This window comes from Perna viridis, chromosome 2, assembly GCF_037379345.1.
Source record: "Perna viridis isolate PV_CMFRI_1.1 ecotype Kerala chromosome 2, ASM3737934v1, whole genome shotgun sequence".
Classification (NCBI taxonomy): Eukaryota; Metazoa; Mollusca; class Bivalvia; order Mytilida; family Mytilidae; genus Perna; species Perna viridis.
In genome coordinates, this window is record NC_142446.1 from 36,851,920 (window position 1) to 36,877,615 (window position 25,696).

The 25,696-nt window shown below is 32.1% G+C and overlaps 3 protein-coding genes across 6 annotated transcripts in view; 1 reads left to right on the plus strand and 2 right to left on the minus strand.

Moving 5' to 3' along the window:
• The first annotated feature begins 4,067 nt into the window (after positions 1-4,067).
• Positions 4,068-8,292, plus strand: LOC148624876 (uncharacterized). The gene is made up of 4 exons (XM_088567925.1): positions 4,068-4,181; positions 4,690-4,761; positions 4,989-5,054; positions 6,107-8,292. The coding sequence occupies exons 1-4, from the start codon at positions 4,124-4,126 to the stop codon at positions 8,071-8,073; spliced, it is 2,163 nt and encodes a 720-aa protein (XP_088424051.1). The 5' UTR covers positions 4,068-4,123; the 3' UTR covers positions 8,074-8,292.
• Positions 8,293-8,721: 429 nt separating this feature from the next.
• On the minus strand, positions 8,722-9,762 carry LOC148624877 (adrenocorticotropic hormone receptor-like). Its single transcript, XM_088571035.1, has one exon. It carries the CDS (start codon positions 9,760-9,762, stop codon positions 8,722-8,724), a length of 1,041 nt encoding a protein of 346 aa, XP_088427161.1.
• Positions 9,763-11,811: 2,049 nt separating this feature from the next.
• The window catches only part of LOC148624878 (RNA polymerase II-associated protein 1-like), a 30,276-nt gene continuing 16,391 nt past the window's right edge, over positions 11,812-25,696 (minus strand). For all 4 annotated transcript variants that reach the window (XM_088567929.1, XM_088567926.1, XM_088567928.1 and 1 more), the window contains 14 exons: positions 24,961-25,062; positions 23,997-24,167; positions 23,415-23,562; positions 22,855-22,926; positions 21,570-21,679; positions 19,325-19,523; positions 18,733-18,879; positions 18,187-18,320; positions 17,453-17,653; positions 16,606-16,731; positions 15,776-15,933; positions 14,893-15,025; positions 13,522-13,687; positions 11,812-12,894 (listed from right to left, as the gene is read on the minus strand). In XM_088567929.1, coding sequence (XP_088424055.1) covers positions 12,544-12,894; positions 13,522-13,687; positions 14,893-15,025; positions 15,776-15,933; positions 16,606-16,731; positions 17,453-17,653; positions 18,187-18,320; positions 18,733-18,879; positions 19,325-19,523; positions 21,570-21,679; positions 22,855-22,926; positions 23,415-23,562; positions 23,997-24,167; positions 24,961-25,062 — 2,218 coding nt within the window. In that variant the 3' untranslated portion in view covers positions 11,812-12,543. The remainder of the gene's footprint in view (positions 12,895-13,521; positions 13,688-14,892; positions 15,026-15,775; positions 15,934-16,605; positions 16,732-17,452; positions 17,654-18,186; positions 18,321-18,732; positions 18,880-19,324; positions 19,524-21,569; positions 21,680-22,854; positions 22,927-23,414; positions 23,563-23,996; positions 24,168-24,960; positions 25,063-25,696) is intronic.

The following is a 25,696-nucleotide window of genomic DNA, read 5'->3' on the forward strand; positions in this document are numbered from 1 at the left end:
CTCATTGTAAAAAAACGATTCAAAATCATCTTCAAACATACCAAAGAAGATGATTTCAAAATGCTGGAATTTTTTTATTGACAACATATTTGTCCAGTGTGGTGGACGCGTATTTCAACAAACGGTCGACATTCAAATGGGATCAAATTGTGCTCCTCTACTTGTTGACCTATTCCTTCACTCTTATGAAGCTGACTTTATAGCTGATCTGATCCAAAGGAAGAAAAATCGTTCAGTCAGATCCTTTGATCTTATTTTCCGCTATATAGATGACATTTTAGTCGGGAATTTCATACATCGCAGGAAAACTATACGACAAACACGATGACTTTTCATTTCGTATTGCCAACTTTCCTTACATCTGTGGCAACATCCCTTTAGCACATGCGTATATTACAACTCATGAATACGTTATGCCAGAGCTTGCTGTAACTGTGCGCTAGTATTTTTACAATTGGGTTTTGAAACAAAATTACATAGCTACAAGATTAAATCATAAGTACAGAAGTTTTAAATTCGTTATCACGAACTCATGGATCGTTACGGTGCATTCGTCTGTGCCATTAGAACCGATTTGTTCAATGTGTCATAGTTTTCCTTTCCTCTTTCATCTAACCCGGACTTGATTTTTTATGAGCAACTTGGGGGATGTTTCTGGAAAAGTAGAGGACACTTACCCTACCGTTGCACCTTGTCCATACTCCCAGTTTTTAGTGGCGTCCGAGTTGCTCATTTACTTTTGTTGCTTTGTACTTATTATTTTAGTTGTTTTATGTATTTTGTGGTGTGTATCTTTTTTCCCTGCAAAAATAAAAACTTCATGTAGGAAAGGCCTAATCGCATACGTTTTAACTGCAAAGTGTCAACCGTCTAGCAATATTAGAACTTTATAAATCAGTAAATATACCAAATTGTGTGTATATATTCTGCACTGATTTAAAAAATGAGACACTTTATTGTGAATGACATTCAAATATGTTACCATAGGACAAGATCTGACATATGACACAAAAGTCAATTCTGTGTCACAAAATTGAATTCTGTGCCACAAAGTTCAATTTTGTGAGATAAAATTCAATTTTGTGTCACAAAAGTCAATTTTGTGAGACAAAAGTCTATTGTGTGTCACGAAAGTCAATTTTGTATGCAAATTAGTTCATAGAATCCTTTGGATATGCAAATGAATTCTCTCTCATTACGATTTTGGTAAGAAGGCCTCTCATTGGATATAGGAACCACTGGTCTGAAAGATGAAAATAAGGCATATAGCGAGGTATTTGACACTATTTTTGATATTCAAAGTAGGTAGTGACATCCAAGATAACGGCCTGTTTCCCTTGTGGTTTTTTTAGTGCATTGCCATGGATAGTAAAATGTAAAAAATCGTTAAAACAGCATTTTTTAAAAGAAAAAAAATACGAAATCATGTGTTAAAACAGCAAATATTGCCTCGTCCTACATACCAGTCGACCCCCATATATCAGAAAACTTCATATGGATGGTACAAGTGCAATAATTGCTTTTATAACACATGATTTCGTATTTTTTTTCCCTTTAACACACACTTCCTTATTTTGCTTTACAACATATAGTGAGGGTATATACATTTCATCCATATTTGAAATTGCTACTGTGATCATTATGCATATGTATAAGGTTTCACTTTCTATTAAAAGTACAGACATAAATTTCTTGATAACACTGTCAACTAAAGTACTGGAACAACGAAACTTAAAATAACCTCTCAACCGAATACTGCATTACGACATAGAGAGAGAGGGGGGTATGGGGGAGTTACATATCATCCATAATTAAAAAAGTTACTACTGTGATAATTATATATAAAAATGTTTCGCTGACTTAAGTCCATGATTTTCATGAACAAATAATAGCCAAGGACTTTACGAAATCCCTTAGTCGGTCATATTACCACATGAGTGTAAAGTATTGAGTCAATATTCTTAACATGTAAACGGCAATTACACAAAGTAAAGGAACAGTCAGCTGATCGTCAGCGTCAATCATATCGCGCGTTTGATTGTTTAACACTGCGTTAAGAAAGATTTTTGGAGATTTTTATAATTTATATCCACAAAAACAGTAAAATTATATCCTCGAACTACATTGTCTTAGTTTTATAATGAACGAAATGAATGGTGTAACGGATAAACGGAAAGTGCTATTTTTTCAACTTTATAGTTATAGTGTTATTACATCAACAGTCATCTGTTATTTTCCGGTTAGTAAATTGTGTTCGAATTAGTGTCCTTCAAATAAGTAATTTTCCGTTCACTTGACACAAAATTTCCGGATCATTAACAAATTATTTTACCTACAATTATTTATTTGTCATAATTTTGTATAAATGTACATCATATGATAAAAGGCATCCCATCTGCTTATATTCATGTCCGATATGACAATATGATTTTCCTGTGTCAACTTAAAAGATGTTTTTCAACAGTTAAAATTTGTTTTCAGATGTTGCTTTAAACGCTAGCTAGTTTTGCTTACAGTTTAAAGTAATGTTCATTTTCTAAATGGTATGCTTTCAGACTTTTAACCGAACCCTGAAAGCATGTATCAATAAGGCTGATATGTTGAACAAACTTATATATCAATTTCTTTTTTAATTCATTTTATTAATACTTAAAAGATGAATATGAAATATAGCAAGTGGTATATTTATCGATTTGGGGGCGGCTAGGGTAAGGGGCACAACTACAAATCAGTGGAACGTTTATATTCAGCATTTGACATTAATCTCATGTGAGCATCAAAGTAACTTGGACTGATTTCATTCTGTTCTCAAATGAAAGCTTGATAGGCTTTGATGAAATTTAATATGATACAAACATATTACTGATTTCAAGAGTTATTTCCCTAACCATAGGTCTACCTCCTCAAAACCAAAGAGTTTCATTTTGATTTACAATTAAAAAACAAAGCACGGAAAACAATATAATTGAAACAGATGATAACCAGAGTTTAAGTTCACGAAAAAAATCATTCCTATACGTAAAAATGCAAAAAAGTCTGAACAACTTTAAGTTTTAATACGAAAACAATGTTCTAAGTTTGAGAAAGTAGTAAAATCAGTTTAAACAGTTAAGTTCAGTTTTATTGAAATATTTTGCAGCCTATTTAAAAAAAACAAAAGCTCATTTTCCGAAACTTATTTCATGTGAATTATATAGGGTGCATTCCTTCAACATCCCTGACAACTTCGTACTTACATAAATATCCTGTAATAGACGATTATTTTCTTTCTTATTTAGATTCTATCATCCTCACCAGTACTTCGAAATAAGGACAGACTCGTCCGATAACAAGAAAATCTGGAGGTCAATTTTACATTTTTAGGAAATGACATGGATTAATGGCAAATAGCGTAAAGTCACACGAAATGACCATTGAATATCACCAGAGATTTCCTGTCCTTATTAAAACGCTTCCTGGAAGGACAGTATAAACAGTTACAGACTATATTTCATATAAAGGAGAGTGAATGAGACTATTTAAGATATAGGGGCTTTAAGCCTTGTATATGACTAAGCACCAATCTGTATAAAATTCAGGTACTGCCAGCCATAGAGGTGGTAGAAGGTGCTGGAAATCCCATGGAACAAACTATGTTTTTCGGTCTACATACGCCACATTTTACGAACATGTTACAGTAGTCCTCCCTATATGGAGATCTGTATTTTGGAGAAAAACACACATTCATTCCTTCTTAATTCAACCAAATCACGAAAGATTACTTTTGCAAAGTGTCAATGTCATATGCAATCTATATATACATGTGATTTTATCTCAAAATTGCAAAACTGAGTGACAAACTAAGACTCAAGGTGATTATATTTTCTGTTTCTGATTCTGAAATCAAATTGAATGTGGGATTTGACATGCATGTAGCAAATCGTGTCTGAAATGTATTAAGACTGCTACTTAGAACCCACAAACAAAGGAACAAAAATTGAGTCCCATGTAAATGGGATACCAAGCGTGGGTGTCAATTTGTCATCGCATTGTTGTCGGAAGTACATGTCTATTGCTATAAATAAAGATAAAAACTTTTTTTAAAATCTTCAATCCCCTTAACGGCTTTCATTCGAATAACACAATGAAAGCCACCTTGATTTTTCTGCTCTGCTTAGTATTCTGCTTAACCAAGTGTCAAGGTATGTAGAAATATTTTATATTGAATGATACTGCGATCTATGATTTTTGGTTAGATTTGCAATTTGATTTTGATTTTTAAAAAGTCATATGCAGATATAGATGCTATTTTCTACCAGCAGGGCAACGAGAAAATACCATTATCTGTGGAGCCAACAGGGCGTAATGTATTACTATTTTCATGAGTGAAACATTTTAAGAATTTGAAGGGGAAAATTTCGAAATGGGATGCGAAATTATAAAGCACTTTTTAAAGGGATCGGAAATATTTTAAAAGTACAATCTTACGAAAGTAATATAGAACTTGGTCTATCACTTATTTATTTTACATACCTTACATACAACGCACCGAATAAAAATTGTTCAGTCAAATCACGGTTGTCACTGCATTGTTGTGGTTTCTCATACCCATAAATCTATAAATGGTACCGTATCTATATTCTTGATAATGTTAGAATATGTATCAAATATCGACATGGTAATTACAAAGCATTTTCTCTATCATTTTAGACCCTGAGAACTTTAGAGACAATGAATACAACCTGCTTAGCAGGCAAAAACGAGGAGTAGGTTCAATTTTAGGTGAGCATAATTATATGATCAGTTGCACTCTTTAGATGGTGGATTTGTAACTTCCTATCCTTCATAACTTAATGTATTTTTAATTTATTTATAATTTTTTTTAAAGTTCTATTTTGATGTTTCTTTTATTCAGATGCCAAAAGAAATTCATTTTATTCATTACTATACTTCAGACTGTTTTTAGATGCCTCCGATCCAATTAATCCTGTATTATATTTACGTTTCAGTCAAATTGACTTCATTTTTGTTTTGGACAACGAATTCAGGAATCACCATAGCAGAAATAGCTGCAGGTATTGTACAATAAACTCTTTTGCCGTAACTGCGGTGTAGTTTTCGGCATGCTCAATATATAAAAATTTCATGCGCAAAGGCCATTCTCGCTTGTTTCAAAGCTTTTACATCTCTGCCCAGTGTTTAACACCGCCTCTTTATGCAAAGAAATAGTTCTAATATTGAGCAGGTGATTAATCCTTATATATCCTGTTAAAAAAGGTTAAAACATTCCTTATAATTCAAGTATACAGTTTAATATTAACAACTGATTTGTAATCAAACCGTTATGTTGCTTGGGATTATTTCAATAGCGGAGTGCTAACCAGATGTCATAGTACCAAGCCAGGTTATACAAAATAATTTGACGATATGTGTTCGAAGAGATATAACCAACCGGAAAGCTTTTTACAATTCAAATTAAATGATAACAGTACACCTTAGACACCGTTGATGATATTTGATAAGTAGTGCTAATTTCTAATGAATTTTTATACATCCTAGATAGCATTAATAGTCTATAAGCCAGAAGAGTAATGCTTCTAATGTAGTTCATGTAATTCAGGAAGCGGTTAGGAGTCTGCGGAAGAGATTGAATATATATATATATATATATATATATAATATCCCACTTGGAAAAATCGTTTGATCTACCCAATCCCTACGGAAATGTATGTCGAAATGGAACATTACTGTATGACTGCTTGGGTTTTTATTAAGTGTATGATTAAATTTCATATTCTGTTCATCATTTTAATTCGAAGGGAAAATAAGTTGTGTATAAATTTGTTATGATCGTTGAACTTTTCATTAATGCAGTATTTAGCCTTATTGTACTAGTTAAATTATTATGTTTGACTTCCAATCTAACTTGTAAATTGTTTACTATATCTTGGAATGGAATTGAATAATCCGTTATAGGCTTCTAATGGTAAAGTATGGCTGGGTAAAAGTTCGGAAGGAACAAAAAAATTGGGAAATAAACTGGGAAATAAATTGGCAGACTCTTGGAGAAGTCAAGCGTTAAATAAATATGTGACTTTCTTTGAAATGATTGAGTTTCAAATTTTAGGTGGATGTTCTTCATATCCAAGCATTTGCAGAGATAGAGATGCCATCGAGCTTATAGACGATGAGATCAAATTAAAGAAAACGAAGTTTGACGAACTTTTTTTGAAAAATGGCCGAAGTTATGTGGATTTGAAAAATGGAGCAACAAACAATCAATATTTATCTTTGTATATGAATAGAACGATAAATGCCTTAGACAGACTTAAAGAACTAACAAATTTGTTCCTTGAAAAATCTACAACACAAGATTTCGATTCGTATTCGCAGGAGGCCCAAAACAATGGTCTCGTAGCGACTTCCGCTAAGTACATGGATGATATTGTAGGTCAACTGGAAGCAAGTTTATATTCAGTTAAGCAGATGACATCACAAGACAGTGACAACAAGCTAATGGGGACCGCCGTTCAAATGTTTGTGGAATCTCTGTTAAATAGATTTATGAGATCTTTTTCTGGGGTTTACGGCTCAAATAAAGGGGACAGTTTCTACAGCTCTTATATTCAAAACATGTTTAATGCAGGAGGTGTAGGCAACCAAAATGAAGTTAACTTTCTACAAAATATGAATCTGGTATCTGAAGTTTTCAAAAGAATCGGAACAAGGCTAAACAAGTACCTTCAAAACGGTTCACAGACCCTGAAGTATTGGAATAATGTTAACAGCTGGTATGAGGTCAAAAGCAAGTACGTACACACAATTCAAGATCGCATTCAACAAATTGACTTCGAAAGAAATTTTAATTCTCTACACCATGAAAAAGAAGTTAAAGGAATTCCATGGGCTAAGATAATAACAGGCGTAATGAGAACTATTGGAAGGGCTATCAAAATAGCAATACATGTGAAAAATTGGCAAGGAGTGGCGTCCGAAATGGCTAATGCAAGACAAAAATATGAGGAGTACAACTACAAGCTATCTCAAGAGATTAAAGTCCAAGGAGACTTAAAGAACACGTTAGATAAAGGTTGGGAAAACACTGTTCGAGTCTACAAACGGAGGATAGAATCGTTTAGAAGCCTTCTTGTAGAACTGACCGACAAAAACGACTTCAACGGATTGTTTGGGCTTACAAAACAACTTACAGATACTATGTCCAACTACATGCCTCCAAATCTTAACCACGTTGATACTCAGAATCTTGTATCAAACCAAGATAGAACGATTGGTTATTTGCAAAATATTTACAATGGTTTCATTGATATCCAGAAAGACCTTGACGTGCGAATAATTATGTACAATAGTGTTCGAGAGTATGTTGGAGAAGGCAAATCTGTATCATACATGTTACAATCTCTACAGAATATCTATAAGTATAGAACAGATCAAGAAAAAATATTTGGAGCCTCCTTAGTGGAAAACGACATTGTGTGTACAATTGCAACAATGTTTCCTCTTAAAACAGAGTACGATTTTATCACACTTGAACCATACCGGCCATCTTGTGATGTAAGTACCACACCAGTAAGGGAACAGAAAGAACAGGAACGAAGCCTTATGGTTACTGTTGTTAAAACAACGATTAAACAAGACTCTGCTACTACCTTAAGGGTACTCTATAATTCTGTCAGAAATGCCTACCTTTACTCCTCAAATGCGAAACTTCGAACCTTTGGAAGTTCCATATCGGAGAAAGATGTAGTTTGTGTAGTCGCTACAGAGTTCCCGACAAAGCAAACGTTCGACTTTATACCCCTTGCCTCATTTAGGCCCTCTTGTACTGATGTATCGGAGGCGGACTTCAGTGTTTTAAAACAGAAAAAGCTTATTACAGAAATTGTGAAGACAGCAATGGACACGTGTGATTCCTACTCACATTGTCCGTGTATTGCAAACATCTTAAATTTAATACGGCAAAAAATAGTGGTTGTCGTTACTGAAAATGACCTAAAGGAAGATATTGGTCGTCTAAAGCCGGGATTAGTAAAGTACTGTGGAACTACGGGCTGCTCGTGTGTGGATTTGCCTTAGAAATCAAAACCATCCATTCCATTACCGAGGAATGGAGGCTGGGGTTTTTTAAAAAATATTTTAAAACTTTTGCCATAACAATTCATTCAGTCATTAACAAAATATATATATATATGTTATTCAATATTTCTACCATTCATTTTAAATCAATGTTATGTACATAACCTGTGCTGTATAATGGATTGTATTGGTTCTAATTAAAATTTCTTTTGCGCTCGATGAATTTTATTTAAACTTAAAGCGATTACGGTACTTGTGGTGACACTGTACCATACAGAATAGAATGGTATATATAAATATTACAAACTGTTTCAAGTTTTATTCAGTATACAGAAAGAACTATTGTTATGAATATAGCATAAGTACACCAAATATGCATTGTTGGTTCTGTGGGTTTTTCTACACTGTGAATCACCTCTACCATAGGTAGTGTCTGAACTTTATAATGACTGGTACTCAAGGTAAAACTGTGTTAACAACTGTAAGCTCAATACATTTCTGATTATATCTTCTATATCAAACTGTATCAGACCATTCCAAGCAGCTGTTTGAGTGTGGTCAAAATAATTCTTTGTGCGTACACAAAGTTTCCCCTCCAAACGGATGCGTTAGTCAGTCTGAAACGTTAAATTGTTTTCTTATCTAAGACTAAGACGGAGCTCCAAACTGTATAGAGGCTTCAGACTTAATGCTCGAAGACTGCAAATAGCTCAACGTAGTATTGTTGCTGTCGGTCTGCCTGTGGCATGGACAACAACACCTTTTGATGCTTTTCTGAAATTGTGACGAATGCGCGAAATAAATGAATGGGTTAGCTGTAAAATTCAAATGCAGCATAATCTTTGATACCTGGGATAATACGAAAAATGTCTTAGTTTCGGAGTAACGATATCCAAACGATATGACTAAAATATCTACTACGTTGGCTGGAGTCGTAGTAATTAAGAAACAAACTATAACCACTGTTACTACGCGCGACATATTCCTGACCGTGGTTGAGGAGCACTCAGAAAGAGATATTAATAGTTCTCTGGCTTTAAAGAAATGTAACAAGGCAATAAGAAGCATTGGTAAAACTGAATAAAATACAGTAATAACAAAATTGGTGTATTGAAACACTTTACTTTTAAGTCCAAGCGCAATTAAGCCATATGAATACCAAGCTGACGTTCCAAATGCAAATGTCCAAACACAAATGGACGTTAGAAATACGCGTATATTGGTAAGACACACATGGCTTCTCAATGGATGAACAACTATAAAATATCGCAGAGCCGCCATGACAACTATGTGAATAACGGATGCTGAACCGGCAAACAAACCTACGATGTCTAGAACAAGGCGTGTATATCTGTACGTCTCTAAATTAGTGTCGTCTGCGAAAAAACGCATGATGTAACGCGGTAATCGAGTGAACAAAAACGTAAAATCGGCTCCAGCCAGTGAGCAAATAAGAAAGAATGTTGGTCTATGAAGACGTTGGTCCTTGACTATGACACTAATCACTATAATATTAGCAGCCATTCCTATTAAAGATGTTACATTTAAGAAAACGGCTATTGGCAAACAGCTCGTACTGTTACATAAGGAAACAAAGAGCTCTTCAGTCTCGTTGGTACAACAGTTTGATGTCAAGTTACTAACAGTATTGGTTAAAAGATATTTGTTAATTGTGATGTTTGTATCCATTGTGGTATCTAGCATTCCCAAATGTCTGGAATAATAGAAAATTAAATTATCGTGGCAAGAATTGTGTTGATAAAGCATGAAAAATTTTGGTTGGATATAGAACAACCTTTCATTTTTAGTCGAGACTCGTATAAGTGGAGTGTATCAAATGAGATTTCGAATTCGGGTGATTTGCATGACATACAAGCCATATATTGAACGGGCTTCCGTTTATCTATTCCCTTTGACTATTATCTACAGTTCGGTATTTTCTTGTAAACTTGTAAAAGAGTGACAAATGTACATTTAGAATCAAAGCTTGTGCATTCAAATATATCAAATTCATGCACTCTAAGGAAGCTGAACACATTTTACTGTATGCCTTGCAAAACGTTATTCATCAAATAATTTTTAAAAAAATCTAGTGTTTCATTTTATCATTGTTTAAATTTATTATCAGATTCAGACTTTGAAGAAAAAATCGAAAATCATGAACACAATTCCTTAGATAATTAAATAAAATATACCTCTCTATTTAGTGGATAATTATGGCCACCGTGATGACATAAACAAGTAAAATGAGGTACCGAAGAATAGTTGCAGCAGCTTGGCTGTAATTTCATGATAATTTTCTGCGGCTAAATACGTTATATTCTCGGACAAGTGTTATTGTCATAGTCATTTGTCATCCAGGTTTGTAACCTTAAGCGCTCTTACCATTGGAGTTCTTTATTGGTTGTCATGTGTAGTTGGCAGACAGTAAATAAACAACTACAATGAACGTTTGGCTCATCCGAAGTTTCATTTTAACTTTAAATTGTACTTAATAGAAATAATTGATCTCTCAAGATACTGCAATAGGTTGGTGTCTATCGTAATCATATATTTTGATTACAGTGTCATGGGATACTGCAATAGGTTGGGATCTATCGTAATCATATATTTTGATTACAGTGGCATGTAATACTGTTTTCTTAACTATCACAGACGCGCCCATTTTCATCGGTTTACTAGATATGGCACAACTACTTACCCAAAAAGGCAACGTCTTAAGCATACAGGTTTTCATATAAACTTGTAATCAGACGCGACTTGCTAATTTATAAAATTACAGGTCTATGGTATACTGGGTCTGACATAATGAATCAAGGGTGAATATGGGGTACATGTATGTCATGAATGAAGGTTATTTTGATGAATTGACCAAGATAACTAATCATTGGACTTACTGTCATATTAAAAAAAATAAAATCATTTTTTGGGGCACCCAAGTTAGGTCCAATTTCCTAAAATTGGCAACAAGAATTGGCAGCTGGCTATTTTTCAGGCGACAGAATTTGCGAAGCCAGAGCAGCCCTGCTGGGACTTGGTTATGTTATCCATAGATTAAAGTCCGACTTTTAGAAAGTTCAATGGTCGTCACCATGGATTGATACGGAGTGACAATTTCCAAAATGACAAACGAACTCGACCTATCATAGATTTCATTCCTATTTCACTGGACTAGACCTGGCAGGTGTCTTGTGAGGAGGAACTGCTCATCCTTCCAGAACGGCCGAGTTCATTCGTGGCTTTGGGGAATTTGCCGTTTGCTTTTCTGTGTATTTTTTTTTATTCTTTCATTTCCTTTAACATAAATATTTTTACTTTCCATATTTCAGTGTGGTTCGTAAAAGCTTATAATTAATTTATTTTAGAATGAGTGCTACTACTATATATGTAAGAGTAAGCAAGAGAACCAAGGTTATAGCTGTAATCAAAAGAATGTAATCCAGGGACAAAGACCAGACATGGAAAACCGACATACACAACAAAGAACATAAAGTAACTAAAATCATACATACAAAAGTAACAAAAGCAAATGAGCAACTCGTACTACACTAAAAACTGGGAGCATGGACAAGACAACCAAGAACCAATGAATACTGTACTATGGATAACAGTTTAACCATGAAGGAATCTTATTCACTTTTAGTTTCAGGATGAAAAGCGATGATTGGGTATTTCTTGCCCTTGACCATTTCCACAAGTCATGCATGGACAGTCAAGATAGAAAATTTATACTATAAATTATAAACTAATGTTTTGTTTAATATTCAATTTCTAAAACAACGTTATGAAATACAAATGTAACAAAGTCGTATACATTGGTCTCATAAAAATGTCCCATGGAAGGAATTAAGCAGTTCTGTTTTATGTCATGATGTTCAACCAATCCACTAAGTTACAACATACTTTTATTTTTATTTTTTTTTATACAAACATGTCAACAGAGCTCCTGTTTGATCTTTTACCCACTTGAAAAGAGCCTTTAACCATAACACTATACAGCCAGTACAAGAATGACAATGGAGTTCAACCATGGCACTGTACCATGCTAAGGAAAATTATGAACAAATCAAAATGATATAAAATGTAGTGTATACTTTTTTTTTACAAAATTTGCACCTCAGAAATTTTAATACTGGGTGTGTATGTTCATCCTTCAGATACGTTGGATAATAAAATCTTAACATGTGGCTCATTTCACAATATCCAAGTATCATTATAACACTTTTTACGTAGGTGTTCAAATTGCACCTGAAGAATAAAAGTTTTGGGAGCATTAGGGATAGACAGTCATCAGTACATCCAATGAAGATTTTAAAAGTTCTTTATAATGATAGAGGGCCTTAACCTTCTTTTTTCCAATCTCACAAGTCTTCTGGATAAGATAAGCCATTATCCTCATATCCTTTATAATTAAAATCCTTTCTTATTCAAATCAGTGACCACTTTGCACTAAAAGATCACCTGATCACATTACAACTTGTTCTTAACGCCATCAACAAGTTGCTGTCTAATTTTAGGCAGTTCACTGTAAAATTCCATCCCAAAATTATGATTACTTTCAGCTTCTTTATAGTATAACAAATGATGACATAGGTCTTTGTGACCTCCTTTAAGTGCCTCTTCTAACATGGCTTGTTTGAGTCTTGTATGTTTACCATCTTGAGTGTACAAGAATCTGTTGACATGGTGAACAGCTACAAGGTACAACACAGGGGCCCATCTAGGGCGAACTGTTAGTGAGAACAAACATTCATAGTATAGGCGAATCATTTCAACATTTGTTTCTTCTGGGTATAAGTATTTTTCTATTGGTATTAGCATCTGGAAAGTAAAAAAAAAAATTTTTTCATGTGTACAATAAAATAGATTTTCTCTTCCTTGAAAATATTTAATTTCTATTATAAGTAAATGTTTATAAATTATTTCTAAAACACACCAGTGCCCAAATGATACAATAAATTCAAGCATTTACTTATTCATATATACAAAGATTAAAAGTAGCTCATTTCTACATCTTTCAGTTAAACCTACCCCAGTAACAAGTAAAAAAGGTTTGTCATTTAATCCTACGTCCATCATGATTACTCTTTTTTGTTAAACCAACCTCAGTAAGAGTTAAATAAACATTCAAATATGCCCTTCTTCGGAGCTCTTTAGAACACAGCCATGGTAAAAAAGTGAGAAACACACTGGCTGCGTCTATTCAAAAATATGAAGAAACTAGTCATATAAGAAATGAAATAAATTACTGCAACTCCATTTTATCATTATTTTACCGTGAGCTGGCCATTTTTGTCATTATTTTTAACCCCATCCTATTGCTCGGGGTAAAACAATGCAACATAAATGGCCAACCCATGGTATAACAATGATGAAATGGAGTTCTCGTGATTCATTTATAATTCATTAGTATGCCTATTTGTTTTGACAGTATTCCAATAAACTTACCTCAGAAACAGGTAAATAAAGAGTTCTCAATATGCCTTTTTGTTCCGTCCAAATTGCCCTTCTAAGTTCCAAACCATGTTTCTGTTGAAGTGGTATCAAAATATAACATCCAAACAGTGAGTCACCAAATGATACTGCTTCATACTGTTGTAGTACAGACATATAACTGAAAAAGAAATTCACAGCTCATTAATGGAACAGAATGAAATAAAACAAGTATCTACGAACGACGATGACCTCAGCACCATATCAATATACGACTGGAAATTGTTAGCTGTCATATAAAAACCTTACCATACTCTAATACTACCTTTATAATTAACTGAAAGTTCCAAACAGTGGTCCAATTACCATATTTCTGTGAAAACTAATTATAATCTTGTCCAAGCTTTTCTGGTTACCAATGCCACATTAAATTTTGAAGGAAATCAGACAAAATTTTAAAGTTTGTATCCTGGCAACACCACAATGATGACTGACTGATAGATCAAAAAATTACACCCTCCAAAACTTAGTTGAATGGGATATAAAAATTTGTTAAAACATTCTGCATATTAGGATTTATTTTTGCAATATTTCTTCACAGCGAAAAATGTTGAAAACAATATTGTGCAAAAAAAAACAAAACTGACATTTACAAACTGTGAATGATACTTTTTATGCTGTGAAGAGAGATTTATATTCATTTACTAAAGAGGCTAAAGAGGTCAGAGCTATTAAAGTTTACAATGGTCCTAAAAAAATTTTTCTTTCCACTTTCCTAAATATATGCGTACATTTGAACTTCTGATAAACAAACTTAATTGTTTTACAACTTGACTTTCAATTACAAAACTAAAATTGAGAAAGGCATCATGAAAATGGTCAAATTTGGCAATTTATTTTAAAAAATTGATAAAAGATGCTATTATTTTGTCTATTATTGTTAAAATTTGATGCCCATACACCCTTCAACCAAAATGTCCTTTTGGTATGTTTTATGTACACTTATTATACTCAACATATCAAATTAACATGTTGGTGGAAGAATGTGGAGTTTAATATTTTTTTTTAAACTAACATAAAATTAAGGATTTTATAAGATTTCTTCAATTTTTAACAAAAAACTCATTAATATGACCTCATAATTACATCACACCATTAAGAAAACAGATTTCTACAGAAATGATATTACAATATCACTTGTTAAAAAATAAACCAAATTTTTTTTTATTAACAACGAAAAATTTATGGTATTTTGGAGCAGATTTTGGAAGTTATAGCTGACAAATTGACATGAATGAGGTCACTGTATCAAGTTAGTTTATACATATATCAAAAGGCTTATCACAAACCACCTAATCAAATTAAATTATACTAAAATTAACATACAAATCATAGAAAGACAGTATTCCAGGTATGTTCTCATCAAAGTTCATCTTGTCAAGATAAACAGGCTTGGTATATTCTCTTAGAAATGCAGCAAGGTAGCAGTGCACAGTCTTATCTAAAAACAAGTCATTTCCTGGAAAATTAAAGAAGAAACTACTAGTACAGTTTAAGACAGCAATGTCATATATGGTAAAAAGTATGAAAATTATATAAAAGCTAATTATGATGATATGTACAGTAAACAGCTTTGGTGACCACATGATATGTCTGTTCCTCAGCACCCCTAATTTTGTTTAATGCTGATGTCCAATTAAGCAGAATACAAACATTTGAAAACAATGAAAAACAAAAGGGAACTTTCTGCATGATGACAAATATTGTAACAATAAATGATATGATCCTTAAAAGCATTTTTGAGTTATTGTGCAATGTGTGTATGTACCAACAGCACTATACCATACTATAGAAATAGATTTCTCAATAGATTGGTGTATAAAAATCCCATGATTTATGTTAATGCAACTACAGCAAGTTGCTAAGTCTGTAATTATTCAATAATTAAATTCTGAATTTTTACTCTATAAAAAAACAAAACATTGCTGTGATCTAAAATTTTCTGAAATAATAGTTGCAGTTTTCCAAAACTAAGTTATTGAAAATAATTACTGTGGAAATACTATTGTTCGTGGAGTACCCATTTTTTGTAGTTTTCATTATTTTTGCAATTAACTGCAACCACAAATTCAAAATCCCCATGAAATAAAAAATTTCAATTAAAAACTTGGATGCCCTTAAGAATTCAATAAGCTACAAACAAATGATTTTTTTTTTTCTTTAACCACAAAATTAATTTGTGAGATAGGTTTCTAATATGATTCAGTACCTGTGAGAAATGTGCACATCAATCTAGAGATCTTTAGAGTGATAGATATGGTTGCCATGACAGCAGGTTGTTCCCTCTCTAGTAAGAAGATCCATTTTAGCACATTAGAAATGGTTTCTGTCTCACCTACTGATAGGGCATTCTGAACTTCCAATCCACTGAAATCATTCAAGAAACAGATGCAAGCCAGCAATTTTTTTTCAGATGAAAAGGAATGAGAGATTGCACGTAATTGAAATGATTTTTTTTTTTATGAAATAGAAAAAAATCACAGTGACTTTGACAATTCTACACATGTTGTGAAACACAGATGGTTACAAAACAAATAAACCAATTTCAACGTTTACCTCATTAAATGGCAGCATTATATATACCAAAGTAACTTATCAACAATTTTATTGATTTCCCTCAATTCTTACTTCCCAATATTTTTTATTTCGGCTTACTGTCATGACACTAAAAATATTGTCAAAAATATTGTCAATTCCAATGACAATGTCACTTCATTTTAACTGACATTACGGATAAACAAAATCCCACCACTTTCGAACATCTTGACAGAACATCACATCTATCCCTATTTTCAGACTGTTGTTATTCTATATGTGTAATGATAAAGTACTTAAGGTTTATGATTTACTATCAATCTAATTTATGTTGAAACTCTCAATATTTTATCATATTTTCAACTTGAAAGCTTCTACTCCACCTCAATATTTGTAATAGAGGTACCAGGGTATGATGCTCATCTTTTGTACTTGGCTGGAGTCTCTGTCTTTCACCAAATATTTATAAGGGTTTAGCATGCTTTAGCACTTTCATTAACTTACACAGAACTGAAATGGTTGTACAGGTATATAAGAGGCATGTACATCCAATCACTAGGCAACAAGAACTCTTCAATACTGGAAACAAGGAAGGTTCTCACTTGAAATGGATTTGAAAGGAACAAATGCCTGTTGAAAAATCAAGTTAATATTACAAAAAGCTATACAAAGCATAGTTAATTTCAAGGTTCTCAGGTCAATTTTTATGTAAAAACAGACATTTCTATTTACCTGTTTATTGTCCTCAGAAAGTGAAAAGGGTGCATATTACATTGCTCATAAAAAATGGATTATGAGGTATTCTTAAAAAAAAAAAAAACAAGGTAGGACCTGAGAACCAAAAAAAAATGTTTTAGTTGGCCTAATATTACAAGAGTTATTTTGTCATTTGTGTATAAAAAATATTGCATTTCATATTAATTCAGCAAAATTTTGGAAGTAACCCAAGGTATTACATTTTATTACATGCATAAATGTCCTTTATTTTCATAGAATTGCTCAGCAGCAGAGGTAATGGATAACATAGATACAATATGAACATCTGATAGCTATAACATAGATAAAATATGAACATCTGATAGCTATGTACAGGTTATCAACTAGTATTTGGCTATTTAACAGTGTTATGTGTGCAAAATATTTACATCCATGTACATCTCCTTTTCCATTTGCAATATTTTATTTACATATATCAAGGTGGATCTACAAATTTATAAAAGGGGGGGGGGGTTTCAGTCTATCATTTGCTCATTTTTATCTAATTTTTACAAAATTTACAAACCTTTCCAGAAAAAAGGAAAATCCAAACATTGGATCCCTTGCCTGGGTCCATTACTGTATAATATAATACCTTGATGTATAGGCCTCTTTCTCAAAGTAACTGAAAGCTTTGATGTACGTTGCCCTGATACTGTTCAACTGTGACCTTGCTGTGGCTGCCAGCTGGGAGCAGGTAAAAGTTATCTCTTCTTGAGTGGCACTGCGTAGATGTGTGGCATCAGATAGTTTCATGTCTTGAAGGGAAACTAGGGTCTCCTCTTCTGTAGGGATACTATAAATGAAATGTATCCCACTAATTCTGTTTACATACATTCTTCATTTAATAAAATTTAATAGGTTTCAAGGCTAAGTTTTTTACTTTACTAGGACTATCATGGTGCCATCTCTTCCATAAGAACAGATTAAGAACTTTCATAATAACTATAATTGTATCTAATATGCTATGAGTGAGTAGTATCAACAAGTTCTCCATTTTTATCTTTAAGATTTATTTGAGTAGGAAATATTCTTATATTTTGTTTTATATGTTCCATTACAGTTATTAATTTGTCAGTTTAAGACCTATTTAGCTAGAAATTCACTTGCAATAGTTTATTTCAAGATGAAGAGCTATTTTACAGACAATCTACAGTCTAATGGTTAGGAAAACAAAAATGACAACAATACACTACCAACATTTTTGTGCAGTTGCATTAAAGAAAGCATAATGGCATTATTTTTAATATGTACAACAAAATTATTTTTGTCAAACAAAGAGTCAAATATTGATTTTTTTATCAAATCTGTTAAGTTTATAATAGTTACCTCCAAATTGATGGTCTGAATACTACTGATGTCAATAGATCATGGGCCAAATATTCATCACCATGGTGTAACCTTGTCAATAGTTTCAAGGTCAAACACTGTAGCATTGATGTGTCCTGTGCAACTTCATTGTCCTGAAATACATCATAAACATGCACTCAAATTGCAGGAATAATAGTAAAAACAGACACTTAAATAGGTTAATGAACTTTTAAATGACAATTAAAACAAGACATAAAATTTGACAATAAAAATTGAATTTTCTGAAGGCTAACACAAATGAGACACATTAAGGTAACAAAGACACACAATTACATAGAAGTAGATATACTATGAATAGTATGGTCTTGGAGATAAAAATTTAATCAATTTAAAAAAAGTTTGATTAAGCTTAGTTAAGTGTTATCCTTTCCATATTTTTGGCCCTTATTGCATAATTATCAATGATCATGACTAACATTATTTTCTTTCATGTAAGTTCTGCATATTTCTTAGTTTTCCATCTTTTTATTTCATTTGCTTCATGTAAATGTACATTTATAATACCTGTAGATTGATAAGCTTCAGGTAGTAATACTGTAACAGGTTCTCAAATCTAGTAAAATGGTTACTATGGAGACAGCTTTGTTTACATCCCGCCACTTTCTTCATGTAACTAGTGATGTCAACATCATCAAGAACTAAAGGCAAAAGCTGTAACCAACAATAATAATCAGTGTTAGAAACAAAAAGCAAAAAAATATTAGGTATGTCAATTCTTACATGGCCAAATTAACCAAATCAGACCGAAAAATTATCTAGAGTGGTACTTTCAAAAGGAAATAGCTAAAACATTCAAAATGCTAATATCAATAATACATGGAGTAGATATAATAGCCAATGTGATTGTTTATTCCAAAAAGGTACTTCTTTTCTATTCTTGAGATATTTGAAAGGATGAAAGCTACAACAAAATAAGAATACAGCTGATATTAAATTATGCAAATTAAAACCCTAATTCAATGCTAATTCACAACTGATGTTGTTGTACTAAAAGATATCAGACCTAAGTTGTATCAATAAGGGACTTAATAAAAAATGATAAGTGAATGTGCAGTTCAAAATACAATGACAAATTTTGGCTGAATTTTTCTATCACCTTTTCTCGAAGACCTTTGTGTATTTGACAAAAAGTTTCAATCAGTCTAATAAGAGCTGTGACAAAACCAAATGGACTTCCTTTCTGTAGTACAGGTAATGTTTCTTCCTCTTTCACACAAGAGCATCCAAGAAAAGGTAAATTCCCCACCACTTCTTTTCTCTTTTCAGCAAGTGGTTTCAGAATATTTGAAAACTGACTGAAAAAAAATCAGTAAGAAGAATAATTTGTAGACATCTTACTACTTCTATTTACTTTCTTGCATTTCTATTATTTATCACATATAATACTACATGAATTGTCAATATAAAAGTCCAGAATTTTGCTAATGTCTCTGTGTTTACCAGTCTGCCATAGCAATTTTCAACCATTGGGTCCCAATAAGAATAATAATTTTTCCTCACTTCTTGATTAACGTATTTTGGTGTGTATAATGCACATTTATGTATTGTGCACAGTCCAATTTTGAAGGTCAAAACATTTGAAAAAAAATATTTTTTAGACATAGAATGCAGCAGAATTTTGTAAGACAAAAGATCAATATTTTGTACTTGATCGGTCAATTTATTTACCTTGATCAAGTATTTCATACATAAATGTGAAGGAAAGAAACTTCTATTCACACTTAAACATCTTGTAAAGAACAGTATCTACATAAATTGGATAATTTAAATTTCAAAGCAAGATAAAATTGGCACAGGATGTATGTAATGGCTTATAAAACAAAATCAAAAGTCGGGGAAATTGGACATTTGCAGTTTTGGTTGTTACTCAAATTTCATAATTTTTCATTTTAAACCACACTTTAAAGAAAGAAAATTGGGGAAATTGGACATTTCCAGTTATGGTTGTTACTCAAATTTCGTAATTTTTCATTTTAAAGCATACTTTAAAGAAAGAAAATTGTTAAAAACAATCAACATAAGTTTCAAAATAATCATTTTCAGCTGCAAAAGCATTAAATAAGGAGGGTTTGATAAAAAAGGACCGTTACATTTTGTTTTTTAGCTGTTTCATTTTAACCTCTAACGGTGTTTTATAAGAAAGAAACATTGTACAACCAATGTCTGAAACATGTTATTAAGACATTTAAACTTGTTTTGCAGACAATAACATTTAAAATTCAATACTTAAAGCTGCATTAGCTACCAAATTTGATCAGTTTTGATTCTACTGAATTTTGCTTTTTCAACGACATAAGTTTGTAGTAATGCAATTGAAGCAATAAATGTTGATAATACCTGCAGAATATTGTGAAAACAACGTTTTTTTAATCAGAGAAGTTTGATAGCTCTGATATAATTATTTTTCGCCATTACTTCTGAAGATTGCGGAAAGTGCATACACCTGGGTTAAAAATACTTTAACCTTGGTAAAAAAGTAACAATAACAGATACACAGGTAAGCATGTGTCTTGTTTTCATTTCATTTCATCTACTTCTTGATTAGTTTTTGAATAAATAATGACCATATTTGAGCCATATTATATTATAATACGTAAATTTCAAATTGATCCTTGCGTTATATTCGACCTTTTTTCTCTTACGGCTTGAGTCCGTCGGTATTCCTTCCCATTGGATAACCACTTTCACTTTGCAATCAGATTTATTAAAGAAGCAAGCCTTACAGCATATGTACAGATTAAGGTCACCAGAAGTCACATGCATATAAACTTCTCTAGGTTGATTTTTTGTCTTGCAAGACAATAAATACAGACACCTATTTCATGTATTTGAAGCATTTTATATGTGGATATCAAACAAAATTATACAGGAAAAGTACAATTTAGAAGAAAGAATACAAAGTTAAGGTATTTTTCAACAGAAACAAAAATTTACAAAAATGACAGCAAATGCAGCTTTAAATATGTATTGGATGATTATATAAACTTTCTTTCTGTAACATTTCACTTCTGGTTTGTTTGTTTACACTATGCAATCTCTTCTCTCTTAGAAAAATCTTTTATTTCTTGGCCAAATTTTATATATTAATGCATAACACGCATCCCCCAATGCTCTGGAAATTATTTCTAATACGTGCATTATACACACCAAAATACAGTACACAGAAGGAGAAATAAAATTATCTTAAATATTCTATAGCATTTCTTTTATTCCAGATCACTGCAAAAGATGCAAAGATTAACCACATGGTAATGTTTATATTGGTATTTAAAGTTAGAAACTCTAATATACTTATCTAGACACGTTTTTCCATAATAATATTGTTCACTATGGTAACTTACCAAAGTCTTTCCAATATTACCCTGAATCCAATAGATTTCCAACAAGGAAGTAAAACATCATCACAGAATGTCTCTATCTGTTGTAAATAATCCACTGTACTCAGCCCAATCTAAAGTAAACATTTACAAATATTATATCTTTCAAACCAACTATAAAGTAAAGTCTGCATTTCTAAAAGAAAACTTGGTTCTTATATAAGATATTGAGTCATGAAGATCTGGTATTTTGTTCAGGAGTGTTAGAATCTTTGCCTTCTTCACAAGAAGAGTGCAGCAAAACTAGTGAAAAGATTATGAATTGATCACTTTTGAAACAAGTATATTTCTTTTGTGAAAAATCCTAATCTCACCAATTGGGGAGCTAAAACATCCAACACTTGTGATGTCACAATTAAACATTTTATAATGTCTTGATTATACAAAACATAAATATATTTGAAGTAGCAGTCTTTGTAAAAATCATGCAAAATCTGAAAAATGTGATACACCCCAAAAAAAGGCTACATATTTTTATTTTTGTAATTAAGTTGTTTTATGGGTCTATATTATGAAATGTGTAATTATTCATTCAAATCTGCCTGCTCTTAGGCAATAATCAATATTGAAAGTCCAATAGATTCTATTGTATTTGAATGTCATTTACAGAGTTATCTCCCTTACTTTTGAATTCTACAGTGCATTCTATACAATTTTTATCTCCGATGAGCACCGGTTATATGAAAAACCAAATGTTAATTTCTGTTTACTAAAGCATTTTAAACATGATATCAAAAATAAAAATATGTAGGCTTTCTAACCATGTATCACTTCTGCATGATTCTTAGCTGTAGTGCTACTTAAAGAGTAACAAAAAGAATCAATAATGCCAGAAATAAATACTCAGAAAAATTAGATCCCCTAATTTAGGATTTCAATGTTCTCAAAGTCACATACGAGAATTTAAAATCTTACCCTTGGAAGTTTTGGTCACTATAGCTAACAGAAGAATTAAAGATTTTCAATGGGATGATATCGCTCACTAAATATAACCCTTTCTATGTAATCTGTTTTCAATGAATAACGGCCATTTACAGAGGAAATAAATAAGCTTGACCAAACTGAAGACATCAAACTATCTAAAAATTCATTTTAAACCAAAAAACACCATTTGTTCAGTGGTTTTTCGGTACATTATATCAACTTTACCGTAGGTAGCATATAAATTACATATGAATTGGTACGTAAGAACTAATTCAATTCTACAGTACATTCTCCAACATTTATAATAAATTAGTGTAGAACAAACCTGTGTGCAAAGCTTCAGATAATATGTTGTCAGGAAACTCATACAAGCTATGGCACATTGTAGATCTACTTTCTGAAATTATTAAAAAAAGATCAGGCCTTGTGCTTGAAATAATTCATTTAGTAGAATGTTAATTAAAAAAAAATATTATAAATATGAGTCTTTAATACATGAATGTTGGATAACTTATAAAAATTAACATTTTCATTCTAAATTTGAAGTTAAACAACTGTAAATCACATTACTATGAAGTTCTCATTTTTGTGACAAATGCAATTATCTTGTATTGAAATGAATACAGAAGTACACAAATATAGTTTTTTTTACCCTAACCACTCTCCCCAAAAAAACCCACAAGTTTTCCAACAGAAGTCTTTAAAGAGACTTGATAAGATAACTCTACACATTGGAGATAAATCCTGTCAAGTAGGAAATAGGAGATTTCCTCCATATTGTAAACATAGAATTGCATTCATATGGTTAACTATATAACAATAAATTCATGAAAAATTCTATAATTTCAACATTTCTTTAAACTTTCACTTTATCAATAGCTATACCTTAAATTGGTAATTATCTTTTATGTAGGTCATGACTTTGGTTAGTGACCTTGCTATAGGGTGCAAAAGGTCAGCCACATGACCCCAGTTCACAGCTGGCATGGCTGTAACCACAGAACTTTCAACTTCCATAGATTCTCCCTCCTGGCTAAAAAAAGAAACCAGAAGTTAATAAGTTTATCAAATGAACTTGTTAAGATAAATCATCTACTTTCATGCTTGAGTTGCCCCATCAAATAAAAAGGCTCAAGTGTGGTACACTAGACCTGTTTAAAGCTTCACTAAAATCTGCAAAATATTTTATGAGGACTTCAATTACAAGTTGACGTCAGACAGATGTCAGAAAATTGCAATTAATAAGGTGATTCACTATGTCTCCTATAGTTAACGATAATAGTTTATATCCTGTATTATGTATCCTTCAAATTTTTCATATTTCTATACAAAAACTGTCCACAATAGACAGTTGTTGGTTCATAGATATTCCTCTTTTCAAGAGCAAAAAACACACCGCAACAGAATTTATCAAATATTTGTAGAACTCTAGTAGAATATTAAGAAGATACAATTTCTTATAATTACCTCCTATTGAATTTTGCTTTTTGGTTATTGGTTGAACCAGCTATGTGTACAACAGCCTCAAGTGCACCTATACATTCTGTAATGTTATCTAACTGGTACCCAGTCAATGAGTCACTTGTAATACACTCCTCTATCATCTTCAGTTTATCAACAATAACAGGGAACATGTCACTGAAAATAAAACCATGAAATCTTTGCAATTTTGAGTGTATGCAATAATGTTTGTGCAAAAAGCAAGTGCTTAGCTTATTAAACCATAAAATAAAGAGGAACAGAAAATGCATCTGAAACACATAACTGTATAATAAAGATATTTGTTGATTTAACAAAATAGTCATCAGTGCTAATTTTGATGACATCATAATAAAAATTTGCATTGTGACATTATTTTTACAGGCAGTTTTACAATAACATTTATTTTTGTGAAACTTCTGCCTGACACATAATTCACAAGTATAGGGTCAAAAATAGACTGTGACACAGATTAAAATGGTCATGAACAGAAAGTCTGCTAAGCTAAACACTGGGAAGTATTTACCAGTATGGGGAATAACAAGACAATTAGCTATATTCATCTAAATCCACTGAGTTGTTTTAAAGTAGTTCTGCTTACAAGTACAGACAGATGGATAGAAAGAAAGAAAGACAAGCAGACAGACAAAAAGGTTTATTTATAGACATTATGATTCCTAAAGTAGTTCTGCTTACAAGTACAGACAGATGGATAGAAAGAAAGACAAGTAAACAGACAAAAAAGTATATTTACAGACATTCTGATTCCTAAAGTAGTTCTGCTTACAAGTACAGACAGATGGATAGAAAGGAAGACAAGCAGACAGACAGACAGACAAAAAGGTATATTTATAGACATTATGATTCCTAAATAACCCTGAACTTTATTTCATGAGTTAAAAAGACGTGAAAATATACATTTACAAATATAAGATGTCCTTTAAGAACTTACATATAGATTTCTGTGGCTAGTCCATACATTAAATAGACCTTCCAAGTCCTATAACTCTCTGTCTGTAACAGATAAGCCTCTAGTTCTGGTAGGTCAAGAGTCCTTAGAATGAAATCAGAATAACATAAATATCTAGTGCTATTGGTAAATTATCATGATTATACCATTCTGTTAATTTTTAAAAACAAAAAACGTGACGTCTCAAGTTGTTGAGCTATGAAAACCCTCATTTTGCTAAACAGGAAGTTGACATTAGGGTATAAATATAAGCTTAAACCACAACATTATTAGCTCGATTGTGCCTTGAAATTTGCTGTCAATTCAGTCATTCTAGTATAGTTGAAAAAAATTGTTATATTCCAATTGCTCAAAATTTAAAGATGTCATAAGTCCTGTTCTCCAATTCTAAGCCTGTGATTAAAAATGCATGAAACTTTTTAACTACTGGGTGGTGGTTAAATTTCTGCCAGAATTTTCCTGCCATTTTACATTTCCAAGTTTTCTACAGAATTCATGGGAGAAACACATCTCCTCCTACGCCTTTAGGAATTACAATATTTCTCCACTCTCGATATTCAAATTTTAGATTTAACCAACTTGCTGAAGCTCATGGGTTAAAATCTAATATTAAACTATCTTGCATGGAGAAATCTTGTAATCTCCTCTAGACTGAAAGAGAATCTATATGTAACCATAAATAAGAAGGTCTGTCAATTAGAATGGAGAAAATAATATA

Excerpts from the sequence above, each read along its gene's own strand:
- LOC148624876 (XM_088567925.1), top strand. The coding sequence starts at position 4,124 with ATGAAAGCCACCTTGATTTTTCTGCTCTGCTTAGTATTCTGCTTAACC. Across the intron at positions 4,182-4,689 it reads CTGCTTAACCAAGTGTCAAG|ACCCTGAGAACTTTAGAGAC; the intron begins GTATGTAGAAAT and ends CTATCATTTTAG. Across the intron at positions 5,055-6,106 it reads CATAGCAGAAATAGCTGCAG|GTGGATGTTCTTCATATCCA; the intron begins GTATTGTACAAT and ends TTCAAATTTTAG.
- LOC148624877 (XM_088571035.1), bottom strand. The coding sequence starts at position 9,762 with ATGGATACAAACATCACAATTAACAAATATCTTTTAACCAATACTGTT.